This window comes from Copadichromis virginalis, linkage group LG1 (genome assembly GCF_057382275.1).
Source record: "Copadichromis virginalis isolate Kocher_CV1m ecotype Utaka linkage group LG1, C_Virginalis_male_GT1.1, whole genome shotgun sequence".
NCBI classification, from domain to species: Eukaryota; Metazoa; Chordata; class Actinopteri; order Cichliformes; family Cichlidae; genus Copadichromis; species Copadichromis virginalis.
In genome coordinates this window covers 8140524-8155594 of record NC_140618.1, presented here as the reverse complement: position 1 = coordinate 8155594, position 15071 = coordinate 8140524, and the positions used below count along the sequence as shown (strand labels likewise).

Genomic DNA, 15071 nt, shown 5'->3' with positions numbered 1-15071 from the left:
CAGGGAATACTTGGATAAAAACTGAATACTGTAATTAACACGGACAGCACATGTGGTTTTGGCAGCTGCATCCAACATCCAGTTTATAGTCACAGGTTACTGTTACCAAATCCTGTTTTTGAAAAATAAGCAACATGCTTCAGCCGTTTATGTTAAGCCTGTTATATAAATTCAGCCATATTCGTTCACTGTGCTCATGTTATTGAACTATAAATTAAATACACTGAGATGTTCTACTTATATTTCCTTAAACCTTGACTAGAAATATACAAAATTCATCCCAAATAACATCCGTTCCAACAAAACACGCAGCAAAACAGTTTGCATACATTTTTATTCATCTTAAATCTCCTGTAGAAAAAAAAAAGAATCAGAGAAACAGACATTCTCTTTTCCTTCAGCCAATAATTTTTCCCAGAACTCAGAATATATCGATAACAGGAAAAATTCTTACAACAGCATGTACAAAAGAGAAACCAAAATGAAACCTCAGTCTAACAGATCATTTCAATAAAAACGCAAAAAGTTGGAAGGCTATGAATAATTTACACAAATCAAAAGTACAGGTAACAAAATGACCATCAATGTAACAAAAAAGGAGAGAAAAAAAATATCGAAATTTGATTTTATGTCGGCTCTGTGAGGTGTTCCAGTGGTAAAAGTGAGGCAAAATTCAGACCACAAACTCCAAAATACCCATCCTGACCACCCAACATGGATTCGTTTCCTGCAGCTGGGCTTACAGAGACCTCCAGTTTGAAGTTATGACCCTGACAGGAGAGGAAGAAGGGTTTAAAAAAAAGAAAAGAAAAACGAGGGAGAGCATTTGACTGATGTGGAAACAGGTCTAGAGGCAAAAGCAACAGCTCTAAAGTCCTGTTATGGCAGTAAAAAAGTTGAAAAAAAAAATCCTCAAATGAAGCAAGTAATAGTTATAGTGAAATCCAGAAGTCACACAACCTTCACTTATCAACATTTCTACGTACCAAATACCTGCTGCAAGTATTGACAGAAAAAAAAAGTCATATAAAATGTGTGCCTGCTGAAACCGGTCTATACTGTCCACAGCTAGAAGAAGAAATCACCAGAGAAAGCTCGTTTTAGACTCGGCGGTGCTTCAAAGTGTAATAAAAGGCAGTGAGGGCTTTCACGGATTTAAACTGTCACACTGAAAATGGTGAAACTGGTGGTTGTCAGCCTGCAGTCCTGCATATATGTATCCTTATGTGTTTAAACAAGTTTTAAAACAGCATATAGTAGCAGCATTGTTTTTATAAACCAGAAAAATAAAGTGAATGATTGTCTAACATCTTCAGTGGGCTTTCTAGGTCGGAACCATCATGGCACAGGTCACGTGTGGGATTTAAAAGGTGCGAATTTGGCCTTCAGGTAGACCCAGTTTCATGCACTACTACTAAATTACAGCTATATTTACTTCTCCTCTCTTTGAAAACCCCACTCGACAGTGTTTTTCCAAGCAACAATGGCATCCAGAACTGTACAAATATTAGGGCAACATAATGAAAAAATATATAGTAATTTCTCAATGTGGCCCTAATACACCCATAAAACATTTTTAAGTTGTACTCTTCATTATATTTTTTCATATTAAACGTTAGTAATTTATAGTACCATAAAGAAAGTTTGCATTGTGTGTGTTTTACCAAGCGAATAGGTGGATTTGCCATATAGTGGCTAGCTTAGGTCACAACTTCATCCACCTGATTACAGGATAACCTGAAAAATACAAAAGATAAAAAGGGGGGATTCTACATGCTACTTCGTAACCCTACAATGTGGTGGTGGATTATGTGCAGAGTAGGTGCAAAGGACAGAATTGCCCTTCCTCCATTCTTGTATGCTTGTAGCAGCTCCTCCAGACTTTAGAAAGCCCAAATACAAAAGCCATCGTGGGCCAAACTTCAATAGCAAGATGTTTGATGGTCATGTTTTTCCCCTTGGAACTTTTACCATGTTTCCAGGATGGTTTGGTTTGTGGTTTGGATTTGACCATGTTATTGACAGCATGCAGTGAGATCGTCATTACAGCCAGTCAACTGTAGGTGAGATGTTTTGTTGTTCTGTACATGTAGATAGATTGGAAAAAAAAGAAAAAAAGTGAGGTAGATGGATGGTTGAAGGATTAATAACAAGACCTTCCCCCACAATAGAGAAAAAAAACAAAACAAAATGACAACATATCAGAAGGAAAACAAAAATATCTAATGGGGGATTTTTTTTTTTACAGTGATTTACACTTCACACAAAAAGGACATAAATAACCAAGAAACATTTGGGCAAGGGATACACAAATGCTGCTTTCAGAGGCAAATAAACCTTTAAAAATCTTTCTATGTGGTCCACTCTGATCATACATTATGGTTTTTCTTCAGTAAATCTTCATAAAGAATACCATTAAGATTTATTCTCAAAGAGAAGGGCCTCAATACTTGTTCCTTTTATAAATCCTTTTAGTGTCACCTGTGACATCTTAATGTTCCCAAAGGAAAAAAAAAAAAAACCTCTCAATGCTATAAGATTAATTTTCACCCATGTCTCAGCCCAATCTTCTACAAACACACGTTTATATGTTGAAAAAAGATAAATAATATGGGTTACTCTAGCAGCCTAAAGAAAACCACCCCTGATGAAGAGACAGAAGTTGATTAGAAGAAGGTGAAAGTATCCCACAGACAGGTTTCTGTACTCGCCTGAAATACATAAATTATGTTTTGCATTGTACTCTTAAGGTTTGCACACGGCACTAACACAGAGCCCTGAAACTGACAAAAATGCAGTATCAGAAAAAAAGAAATGTGAGTTCACATAATACTGTTAGCTAAATGATTACAATGCGGACTAAAAAGAACATTTTATACATCCTTTTATCTTTTATTGCCCGAGATTTTGGGAGGGTTTTGGCACACATTTAATGATTAATCTGGTCATTAATTACTTTTTCAGGACTTTTATGCATGTGTGGGGATCATCTGACAGAGCTGCTAGCCACTTAGCTACAGCTAACCTTTTTTCCCCCCAACTAAACTAGCATGAGGACCATTTCTGGTACAAATATCCAATTTTTAACACAATTATCTTCATATTCGGCTCTTGTTTTTTACCATGAATTAGGGCATATTATGGCAGCATATGATTTAATGAACACTTTTCTTTCATAATAAACCAGAACAAAAAAAAGGTATAACTAGCATGAGCCAGCAAGAAAATGTGTTAATATTTTCTTGCTGGGTAAAATGCTTCAGGTAAAAATGTAAACTGTACTTATCACCTGTATAGTTGGTAACAAATAAAGGAGTAATTAAAGTAAGTAACTTAATTTTTACTCTGGAGTTTGTTTTATAATAAGTTAGCTTGGGTGAACCAGGTGGCTCAGGTAGATAACTAGGATTAGCTCACCCCGACGCCACTGCGTGCCCCCTTTTAGTGTATTCTTGCTGCTAGGTGGCTAAAAGGCACTAAACAAACAGCAAGTGTGCACAAACCCTCCAAAAAAAAGGGGGAAACTAAGGTGATGAGCTGGTATAATAGAAGATTATCATAAATTACATATTTCTTTATTTAATATGCCTTCTGAATTATTTAACTAACAGTATTGTTTATCAGTGTTTAATGCTACATTTTGAAATGTCTCACTTCTACATTTTGTCAGTATTAGGTTTCTATACATAAGTGTAAAGGTCAAATCAAACGCAGCCTGACAACCATTCGGTTGTAAAAACACTGCTTTTGAGTATTGTTAAAAAAAGAAAAGCAGTCAGAGAGAATAAGAATGAGACCGAGGTTTAACACACACCAGGCTGGATGTCTCTGGGTTTTGACAGAACAAGGAAAAAAAAGAAGAAGAAGAAAACAAACGGGAAAGTAGAACAGGATTAAACTTTCCTCTTTGACCTGAGATTTAGTTGGGACACCTGGCCTCTTAAGAGTGATAATGATGGGTAGAAGCGGTTTAATCCAAACCATAGAGGACTGATGCAAAAGGGTCCCGAGAGAGTACAAGAACACCGATGGTCGTCGCACCCCATCGCTGTCCCCTAATTAGATGGGAGGGGAAGTGTTTCAAAACACAAGGCAAATAGTCGTACCTTATACGCAAACACAGAAACGAAACCAGCTCAGATACACTTTACACAGTTACAAGCATTAAAAAAAAAAAGGACTGTAGTTGAAACGTTCGTAGATCCAACCTGAAGGAGTTTTTTTTTCTCTTTTTAATATATAGATATTGACTATATTACAACCACAAAGAGAAATAAGGAATAGCAGCTTCTTTCTGTACACGATGAATGTCTCCAACTGTAGAAAAGTTAGAAAAGTGACACAAACAACTGGTGTGTACATAAATGCTCTGCCCACAGAGAGATGTTGTAAAGGTTGGAGACCGATGACTAGCCTAAAAAAATACCTGTTCGAATACAACAACAAAGACGCCTCTGAACTCTGAGAACCCCGACTGAGAGACGTTGTACAACTCGTGTTTATGTTTGTTTTTCCCATTTACACTTTTTCCATCCGCAGTCCTCGCTTTGAGTTTGTTTGTTTTTTTAATTTTTTATTTTTTTTTGCTTCTTTATGGACTGTATTTGGCGGTTTAACCGTAATGGTACAGCACTTTGTGAAAAGATGTGGCTCAATTTCAGATAATTTCAAAGTCTATAATGTCAGATTTACTGTAGTGTAGCACTGTAGAGGGAAGGTAATATCCCTTTTATTTCAAAATAGTGCAGTAGCAGATTTGTTTTGCTTTAATTTTCAATGGAGTGTGTTGGAGAATTACAGGGCAAAACTGCAGAAGAGAGAATCTGACAAACAGTATAAATTTGGCAATAAATTTGGCAGAGTTGACCTTTCCCCCTCTGGTTGTTTGTTTCAGCGAGTTGGCTGTTGATCCGGCATTACGCTGACACTCAGCCTGCAGAGCAACCACACTACTGAACGACCGACGAGACATGCCAGTCACTCTTAAGAGTTTCTTCTTCATTAGATATGCTTAACGTTTTCACCATAATGCCCGTTCAAAAGCAAACAAAACGCCGCTCGTTTTATATAAAGGCCTATAGATTTTTCTTCTCCCATTTGTAAATACATATAAAAAAGTAACAAATGATGGATTATAAAATAAGTTCAGCCATAAAGAGAGAGAAAGAGATCTCACAAATTATTGATATTTTTCTTATTTGTAGTGTTTTTGATCTTCCCACTCGAGGGCAGTGTCACGTTGGACAGCCAGCTGGTAGAAACCAAAACTTTATGAAAAGGAAAAACAGAAAAAGAAGAACATGTTTGCTCGTCTTCCTGTAAGTCTCACTGAATGGTCACATCCAGCTAGTGGACCACGCGGTTTGCTGTATTTGATTTAAAAAACAAACAAAAAAAATTTCCCCAAAACAACAACAACAAAATTTTTTTTTATTCCATCCACTGAGATGTCCAGCAAATGGAAGGTTTGCAGTCTGGTGGGTTGTCCAATCAGCAGGCAGAGGACTGCGGGAGAGGCATGGCACGCTCATTTTTGCGTCCTCCATTCATGTGCGCGTATGGTGGCAGATCATCCAGAGACGGCCGCATTGTGACGCTCGAGCCCGTCCCGAGCCCCGCCCCCGCTGCGTGCCCCGCCCCCGACAGCCCATTAGCTGCTTGCTGGCTGGAGGGGTGCTTGTCCATGGCAGCTCTCGACGTGCAGGGAGAGGAAGGTGAGCTGGGAGCTAGCGATGGGCCAGGTGGTGCTTCTGAGCTTGGGGAAGGGGGCGTCTGTTGGGGAGCTGGAGTCTGCTGCAGTTGTGTCGATGACGGAACGTCCAGAGGAACATCTTCCATGTTGTCTAGCTTTTCCAGGTGGAGCTGCGGCGCATCGGGGGGCTTGTTATCGGCGCTGTAGAAGAAACTGACATCCCTGAAACACGGGTCCAGCTCATCCTTTATGCTGCTGATGATCTCAACAAAGGATGGACGCATCTTGGGATTGTACTGCCAACACATTCGCATCAGCTCAAACCTGCAAACACAAACACACACACACACACACACACACACACACACACACACACACACACACACACAAATAGGTCAGGTCAGTATTCAGCAACAACATGTCCTCCTGCAGTAATGACCCTATCCAGAGGAACTGTACTTTCCTACCAACAAACCAATATTTACTTTTGCCAAATGTTTGCTTTCTGTTGCTAAAATGGCTGTATGACCCTCGTGCACTCACTTCTTGTTTATGAAGTGCTGAGCTGATGCTGCCTTCACATGCATCCAGCACAGAGAGCTCTGCAGCCAACCTGATTCTGACAAACAAATTTATGACTCAAGCAGTCATAACTTATCAAACTTACACTGCAGTTTGAGTGGATTAAAGAAGCATCTTAACTTGTTTTAGAGTTGCTGTAAGGTGGACTCCGCTATTTCTAAAATGGTCACTTAAAAAAAATTATACTAATAATTTACACCAATATTTATCTTCTTAGAATCAACGTTTTCTCTTGTGTTTACTGGTACCTGGTAGTATCAAACATGCTACTACAACCAGAAGGGGGCAGTAATGCACCTAAAAGTGTTTTTTTCAGAAGTGGCAGCTCCAGGATGTCAAACTGGGCCTGATTTTTATTTTGTAAAGCAAGAGATGAGGTCCGCTGCAAACCAAACAATTAGGACACAACACATCATTATTAATTAAGGAAGTGCACTAGTAAGACCGTATTTTCTAGATATGCTAATGAATAATATTATTTATAAAATTGTTGCTGTTAGGGAAGAGAGCAAACCCTGGGACTTCACATTTGTTCTCCGCATGACTTCACCATTTGATGCATCCTTCAGTGTTTTCTTGTTGGTTGCCAAATTTGTCTGTGACACTCATGACTCTTTTGATGTGGATTTATACTGCGGCTGTTTCACATTAAGAAGAAACACATCTTAAAGAACACAAGTTCACACACTGAAATATAGATGGGCTGTGACGGCAATCAGTACTGCAGTTCAGCAAATCCAGAGACCACAGGCTGAAGGGCAGCAGTGCCCCTTCACTGAGCGGATAATTAAAATTAACCAGCAGAGAAGAGGAAAACAGACATGAGAGCATTTTATGTGAATGTGCAGTGTGGAGTTTGTGTGTCTTACAGCATATCGGGACAGTTCTGAGGTTTCTCCAGAAGCCCCCCCTCCATGACAAAACGGAGAACTTGTTCATTAGAGAGACCTTGGTAGGGCTGTTCTGCCAGAGTGGCAATCTCCCACAGCACAACCCCAAATGACCTGTATAGAGGGAAATGGGGAGGGGGGCAAAAAAGTGTGCTTTCCATTATCTTTATGACAATGATGACATATTTTTGGAAGCAGTATACACATAGAATGAAGTCACCATGTGTGTTTTCATGCGTCTGCTTACCAGACATCCGAGTTGGTGGTAAAGACTCCATCTTTCAGGGACTCGGGTGACATCCAACGTACGGGGAGCAAACCTTTACCACCTTTGCGGTAGTAATCTGTCTCATAGATGTCTCTGGTCATGCCAAAATCTACTCACACACACAAACACAAGCGCACACAGACCAAAAGTAAGAAAGTGAAGCAAAAAACAGTCACTTCATTCGATAGAAATGCTTTCAAATTTTTTCTGACTTCTTGGTGTAATTTGAGTGGGTTTGTATTTCATACGGTGGTGCTTTTTACTGGTATTATAACTCTTAAAACAGCATTACATTCACTGCCATCACTTAGGGTGTTTTCACACCTATGGTTTGTTTACTCTGGTCCGAATCAGTTAATCAGTTTGTAAACTTGTAGCTTTTCCCTGCAGTTTGGTTTGTTTTCACACAGAGAAAAATCCAAGTAAACTCTAAGCAAAGCAAAATGCATGACTACAACCCAGTCCCCTCATTGGCCAGAAGTTTCTGTGGATGGAAGCAACAAAAGAAAATACAGGAAGAAAGTGCTGTGTTCTGGACTATCAGAGAAGAAGGAGAATTTAAGCTCATGTCATGGCTAGCTGCTAGCCCGTACAGGCATTAACAGTGCCTTGCCCCATTCAGAATCCAAAGCATTTGTAGTTGGTTCGGATGGGGGTCGGATTACGTTCCCACCATAAACAAACCGCTCTGGAGTTCATTTGGAACTGCACTGAGACCACCTCCTCTAAAGGGTTTCAGCACAGTTGTTTTGGTTCGCTGCCGAGTCCTATTACTGTGCTAGCATCTGCACAAACGAACAGTTCAATTTAAACTGACTAAACACAGAAGATGTGACAACACCCTTAGACAGCACATCACATGAGCCTTAGACATTTTAACAAGGCACATCATTGTAGCTATAACTGTCTAGAAAATAGCTAATGATGCTAGTGGTGTGTTTTCTACTTTACTCTGTAATTGAGTTTACACTTAGTGAGCATACTTCCAGTGACAAGACTCATCCTTTACCTCCGATCTTAACAGTAAAGTCCTCGGCTACCATGCAGTTCCTGGCTGCCAGATCTCGGTGGACAAACTTGTTGGCGTTGAGGTAAGCCATGCCATCAGCAATCTGCCCTGCCATCTGAAGCATCTTCTTCAGAGGAGGGAGAGATAGGCTGGACCACTGTTGCTGGAGACATGAAGGAGAACAAGCGAACATGAATTATCTGACCCACAGGTGATACTCTCTCACTGCACTTAATTACAACATTGCATTACACTGGATAGAGATACAATTAAGTTACTATCATGCAAAAAACCCCTACTGATTAAATATTTAGCTTTGTTTTTATTCAGTACTCATTTTCTGTGGATCACTATGACGACAATTTACTACCTCTTTAGGTCGCAAGGAGCGCAAGTAACTTTTTAGATCTCCTCGGGTCATCAGTTCCATGATAACCAGCGTGGGCTGGCCCTGAGAGACTACTCCCAGGAGACGAACCTGCAACAAACATAGGATGATTCAAACACAGGTAACAAAGGGAACTGATGTAACCATGTGGCCATTTCTTCTTAACTAGTCAGAAAATATGAACTACCCTGATTTCTCCGTAAGATCTGAATTTATGTGAGCACATACCACATGATGACAATTGAACTCCTTCATGACGGAGGCTTCATTGAGGAACTCAATCCGCTCTCTCATGCTGGCCGACTCATTAACAGTCTTAATGGCAACACGCGTCTCTGGTTCGTCTTTGACCACACCTTTGGCTATGCCTTCGTACACCATGCCGAATGACCCTTGGCCAAGCTCCCGGCTCAAGGTGATCTTCTCCCGTGCCACTTCCCACTCATCTGGTACATACACTGCACAGAAAAAGGCATTTTTATGTTAGCAAAAGAAGCGTGATTACTTTCTGATGTGTGCTGCCTATCCACATCCAGTGTTAGCTATTTAACAAAGCAGACAGAGAGATAGTGATGTAAAGATTCAATCTTTCAAAAACACATTAGCTAGCCTCGCTCTAGTGGAGAGAGTCCAGCTGACAAATTATTAGTTATTACTGCAGTTGTTTTCTGGTTGATTGTGATTGTTGTACAAGTGTAATATATTTTCATGGCTTTAAATTAGTGATAAATTTGATAAAAACTGGCTGGCTTTGCTCCATGGCACATTAATGTGCATAGGTTATAAATGTGATTTAAATTCCTATAGGTGTATGGTGGCTGAAGCTGAGGCAGTCTTATTAATAACCAAGATTTCCATCTCAGCAGTGCTGATCACAGGTACTTATCAAATGTTTTGTTTTTCAACTAAAGGCCACTGAATGGACGGGAATGCTTAACTTCACTCACTTTCTGCTGCGCTGAAGTACTCTGGGTTCACTGAAGCGTACAGAACTCCATTTCCGAGCCGATCACTGTTCCTGACAAACACAGACACAGAACAGGGAGCATGCATAAGGGTATAATCATGCACATCAATTTTTTTATTTTACAAAGAATACTAGTAAAATGCAACATTCACTGTTGACACAAGTGAACTTTTGCTTCAGATGCATTTACGCTCCCAGATATACTCGACATTTGTTAGGCATAACAGTGCCTGGATAGAGCAGGAGGCAGCAATGCACAGCTCTCTAGCACTTGATCTTCATACTAAGGAATGGACAGGTTAAAGACTGACTGATTTACAAACTAGAGAAGTTGTTGCAGTGCACGTGTGAAAACAAGTATTGTAGTATTTCAATTAGGAAACCTACTGTGGCTGGCTCAGAAAAAAGAAAAAAAGATTAATAGGCCCTAAAGTAAAATCACAGTATGACAGGTGTTGCTAATTTCTTCTGGAGACTCATTACTTCATATTACTTCAGGTTGTTTTGAGTTCAAATCATGCAAATTTATGATCTTCAGTTCTCTTCAGGATAATTTTGGTATTTCAACATAAACACTAAATATTATAACCCCACATACAACAGGGTGCCAATCACGTAACAGATGGAATTCTAGCTTTATTTGCCACTTAGTTTTATGGACTACAATTGGCAAAAGCATTTTTGCTTTGGTTAGTGTGTTGGTTGAGTGACTGTGGATCACAGTGTGACCACACCACCCATTAGTACGTTGTTTAAGTGTTTATTTTGGGGAAGAAAAAGGAAGAAAAGTACATGCCCATATGCCTTTCATTTTGGTTTTTTTCCTGATACAGGGTCGCGTTTCTTTCGGGAAAAGTATGGCATTCTCTTTCTCAGGATAGATCTTTCGTAGGTGACGAAACACTTCTTGTGCACAAACCTTTTCCTGTTGAGAACAACCATCACTCCAATCAGAAGGCAGATGAAGATGATGATGGAGATGGGAACGAAGATCATGGCGTAGAAGATATTTTCATATCCTGCTAGGTCGAACAGTTTGATTAATATCATTGGTAGTTTTGACGTCATTCAGTTGTTAGAAAACAAAAAGGCACAACATTTTGTTTAAAAAAATGCTGCAATCAACTCTAATGATGCATGATCGCATGCGTCTTACTTACGTTCAGCCACATAGAGATCCACAGTTTGTGTCCAGGAGCCATTGCCAGCCAGAGACGTGGCTCTCACTCTGACTGAGTAGTTTCCTGGACTGAGGTTGGACAGCCGAACGCCACGCTGGGCCCGATACATTTGACCAGATACACATTCATGCTTCTCAGTCTGACACACACACACACACACACACACACACACACACACACACACACACAGAAAAGAGAGCTTATTATGGAGTAAGTTTTACTAAATCCAAATCAAACATCCAAGGGCCTGCTGTTTTTAATTTGTACTGTGCAATAAATAGTAAGGACAGGGTTTAGGGTGCCAGACCCATTCTGCCTCAAGATGAATAAATAATAAGTCTCATGTCTGGTCAGTGGCGTATTTGATTGGTTAGCATGTACTTCTGAGACCCAGCGTTGCCACTGTTTTTATGGCGTTTCTAAAACTTAACTCCTGTTTGTTGGTTCAATCTGTTCTGCATTTAAAATGAGCACATTTTAACATGAGAACACTTCTGCATCACATTCTGTGTGTCAGAACTGACTTCCCAACATTTTCAGAGCATTAGGTTAAACTGAAATTCTGTGTTGTGCAGTGAAGACTAAAGGAATAGTGATCATTTGTTTTTCATTAAAGGGAAAATGAGAGATTATGGCGTTGACTTTGATACTTGCAAACGTGAAATGGCTCTAGCTAAATGACTGGCAGACAGACTGGGTAACATAAAAATCTCTTCTTTAAAGCTCATTTTTATAGACTTGCTTTGATGCCACATCCCTTTTTTGTTTTTCTTTTGTGTTTTTTGTTTGCTATTAGCATCTGTCCCTTTTGCTTTAATGTACTTTGTGAACTTCCTGCCAGTCTTAAAAGTTAGCAGTATTATAAGTATTACTTCAGATTAATCACTTCATACAGAGGAGAAGATGATCTACGAGCAAAAAGAATTCTGAATAAACTACTGAATTTACTGGAAACAAAGGCAGTTTGTCCTACCTCAGCACCCAGTTTAAACTTGATCTCATACATGAGGATAAGTCCGTTGGGACGAGGCGGCGTCGGCCAACGCAGAAACACCCAGTCCTCGTGGCCTTCCCAGGTCACTGGACCCGGGATGTCATCGGCTTTTTCTGGTAAAATCACAGCCAGAGTTTAATTACAATGGGTATCAAAGAAATCACAGCTTGGTCATGTGTGTCCCAGTTGCCTGTAATGTTTCAAAACAAATTGCTGACCTGCAGGCTTGGTTCTGGAGAAGACAAACTCCGCTGCGCTGCAACGTACGACCTGTCGATTGCACGCATGAACATCGATGCGGTAAACCGTAAAAGGCTGCAAGCCAGAGATCTGCAGCTCACGTTCTGTCACTGATTGCTCAATGAATTCAAATTCTTGGTCTGCCGGATCCTGTTCGGGGGTGCTGCTGTTGCCAGCGGCTTGAAGAGGAGGGGCAGTGCTACTGTTGCCGTGCAGGTGGTTGCGGCGGGAGTGAGTAGAGTTGGCGATGCCAAACAGATCTCTGCGGCGACGATCTGCTGGCCTGAAAAGTAGAGTCAGAGGAGAAATTCTAAGTGTGAAACAGGTGGATTTTAAGTGACATTAAGCCCAACCTGAGTGCAATTTTTCATACTTTGGAGCAAGATGTGAAATACTGCGGTAAACCACAAGATGCTGAAACCTGTCTGTCTCCTTTGTTGTTTACTTCTTAGCTCTTTAGGTTTGTGCTGATTCCAGAGTTACTGGAATACTTTGCTCAAACTTGACGTTTTAAGTGATCTGTTTTGTTTTTGTTGCCACTTGGCTTTTGGTTCAGCAGCTCTGATGAAGCATGGTAGGAACACTGTAAACAGAATTACTGAACAGCTCAGTTAATTTTCTAGTTACTAAACTCTTACAGGCAAAGCACACAGTACGTGCCGAAATGTGATATATCAGACCCACTAACACAGCTGAGCAACAAGAGATTACCAAGTAGTTTCCCGCATGTGCCTTTATTTCATAATATTTCATTGGATGGAATACCAGACAATGTTATTGCCAAGGTTTTGTCTCAACCAGAATGAAATATAGACACCTTTTAAATGGCTTTTGAAAATGTATCCTCAATTATATTTCGTCTAACACCAAGAAAGAAATGTTTTCTTTGGCTAATTATAGTTAAACAGTTCCAGCCAATCCATAAAAGACTCTGGTAGGCGTGTAATGATCACATCAGCAGAGTTTACAGATACTGTCCCATTCATGTTGGTTTGCACACATCTGTTAAAGGTAAGCTCAAAACTAAGTGCAGAAAATATGATGACACTTGATGTTTATCTTTAGATGGAAGTACACAAATCCCTTTATTCTGGCCTGGCAAAACACACCAAGAACTAATTATTCCCAATGGACTTGCACATGTGTGTTGAGACATAAAGAAATAATGTGATGCAGATGTCCGAAGTGCAATGCAGCAGGGTGACTACCTATCACTAACCAAATCAAACAGAAGCTGAGCCACTATGCAGGGAAATGAAGAAAAAGTAAATACATTTGTAGGGAAATTTCAAGAAGGATAAAAAAATATAAAGACTGAATTATCACTCCTCATTAGGCTTGTAACTGCTATGCATAATTATACTGTATAATGACTAAAGACCAAAGGAAGAAACTGATCTCTAACCTGAAAAATTACTCAAATTGTGCATGCATAGATATTTGGTTAGTTCACATAGGGGTAAAAATCAAGTTAAATGTTGCCGTAGCTACACAACGGCTGTGCCACATGGAGAAATAACGATCTTGGGTTAATCACCTTGGTGTGAAAATGGAGTTGTGCAGGAAGTTTTCAAAGACTTTTCGGTAAGAGGCGTCAGCAGCTTCAGCCTCCAGGTCTTCCACTGATTTGGGGCAGGGACAACAGCCTTTACCTGCCCCATCTGGATTTAGTTTAGTTGGCTTTGTCTCCTCTTCCTGGTCTCCCACCCCTATGGCAGCGATCCTAATGGGAATCTTCAACTCTGCAGGAGAAAGAGAAAGATTTGTAGTCCGTTTGTGACTTAATTATTAGCAGCAGGGGTGGCAATGGAAGTTTATGCCTGTGTGCGTGTACCTTTGGAGCAATAATTGTGCTGATAGAGCTCTCGGTCTTCCGCTTGCTGCTGCCATCTTACCAAGTAGTACGTCTGGTTGCCATTCGCTGAGACAGGGGGCGACCAGCGTACCACCAGTTGAGTGGATGAGTTGGAGTACGCTCGCACATCCTGAGGCATGGAGGGTGCTGAGAAGCACAGAGGCATAAACTGATTTCTAACAACTTTTGAGTAAACTCTTTTCTCCTTCAGGCTGCCAGTGCAGATGTGATCGTCTGACATCACAGTGCTGCTATGTCTTTACACTGCAGCTGGACTTATTTAAAGCAGCCTTCCATTTCATCTAATTACTGCAGTATATTACAGTTTGTTTAAATCAGATTTTCTCCATCTCTTTGACTTGCAGCTGTGTTTATTTCAAACAGTCTTCCTCTCCATCTCCTTACAGTATGTTTGGATAAAATCCAGAAATGCTTTAATTCTGACAGAGAAATAATCCACTTCTATTTGTAAAACAAGTAACAACTAAGCATATGCTGTACGGTGGTTTTAAGGTATACCAAACCATTTAGTATAAAAATATACTTCAAGGATATGATTTTCAGTAACATCACAGTTGTTTGCTACTTTTGTTAAACTAATAAGGGAAATAAAGCAGTTGCTAATTCAAACCACCAGAGGTCAGTGACAGTATGGCAGCAGCCAAACAGTAAGGCCAGAAAGCCAGCTGAAAACAATGTTATGCATTGGTGGGGATACAGTAATGCCCCTTTGGGATTGTTTAGACCGAACGATAGAGGGGAGTCGAACAACACATATAAAGCTACAATGCAGTGGTGGTGAAAACATGGCCACAGCAGGATACCTGCAATTCTGCAACTAAAGATATGGACAAGGTAAATATGGTTTTTTGGTTTTTTTGACTGATTAGTTTACGATTAGCTTTGGCACTAAAACCAAATGATGAATCTTTATTTTTGGGTTGGGTTAAACGGCACCAGTTGTAGTTTGCACGGTTGCCTCATGGCAAGAAGCTTCCTGGTTAG

General features: G+C 40.2%; 1 protein-coding gene across 1 annotated transcript in view; it reads right to left on the bottom strand.

The window, feature by feature from the left end:
- Positions 1-316: 316 nt before the first annotated feature.
- LOC146718269 (insulin-like growth factor 1 receptor) overlaps positions 317-15071 on the bottom strand; it is a 61394-nt gene continuing 46639 nt past the window's right edge. Inside the window, exons 9-21 of the mRNA XM_085442646.1 lie at positions 14046-14213; positions 13749-13953; positions 12190-12494; positions 11951-12084; positions 10957-11116; positions 10716-10815; positions 9777-9847; positions 9058-9287; positions 8812-8919; positions 8442-8604; positions 7412-7541; positions 7144-7278; positions 317-6016 (exon numbers count right to left, since the gene is read on the bottom strand). Of these exons, the coding sequence (XP_085298772.1) occupies positions 5491-6016; positions 7144-7278; positions 7412-7541; positions 8442-8604; positions 8812-8919; positions 9058-9287; positions 9777-9847; positions 10716-10815; positions 10957-11116; positions 11951-12084; positions 12190-12494; positions 13749-13953; positions 14046-14213 (2435 nt within the window). The 3' untranslated portion in view covers positions 317-5490. The remainder of the gene's footprint in view (positions 6017-7143; positions 7279-7411; positions 7542-8441; positions 8605-8811; positions 8920-9057; positions 9288-9776; positions 9848-10715; positions 10816-10956; positions 11117-11950; positions 12085-12189; positions 12495-13748; positions 13954-14045; positions 14214-15071) is intronic.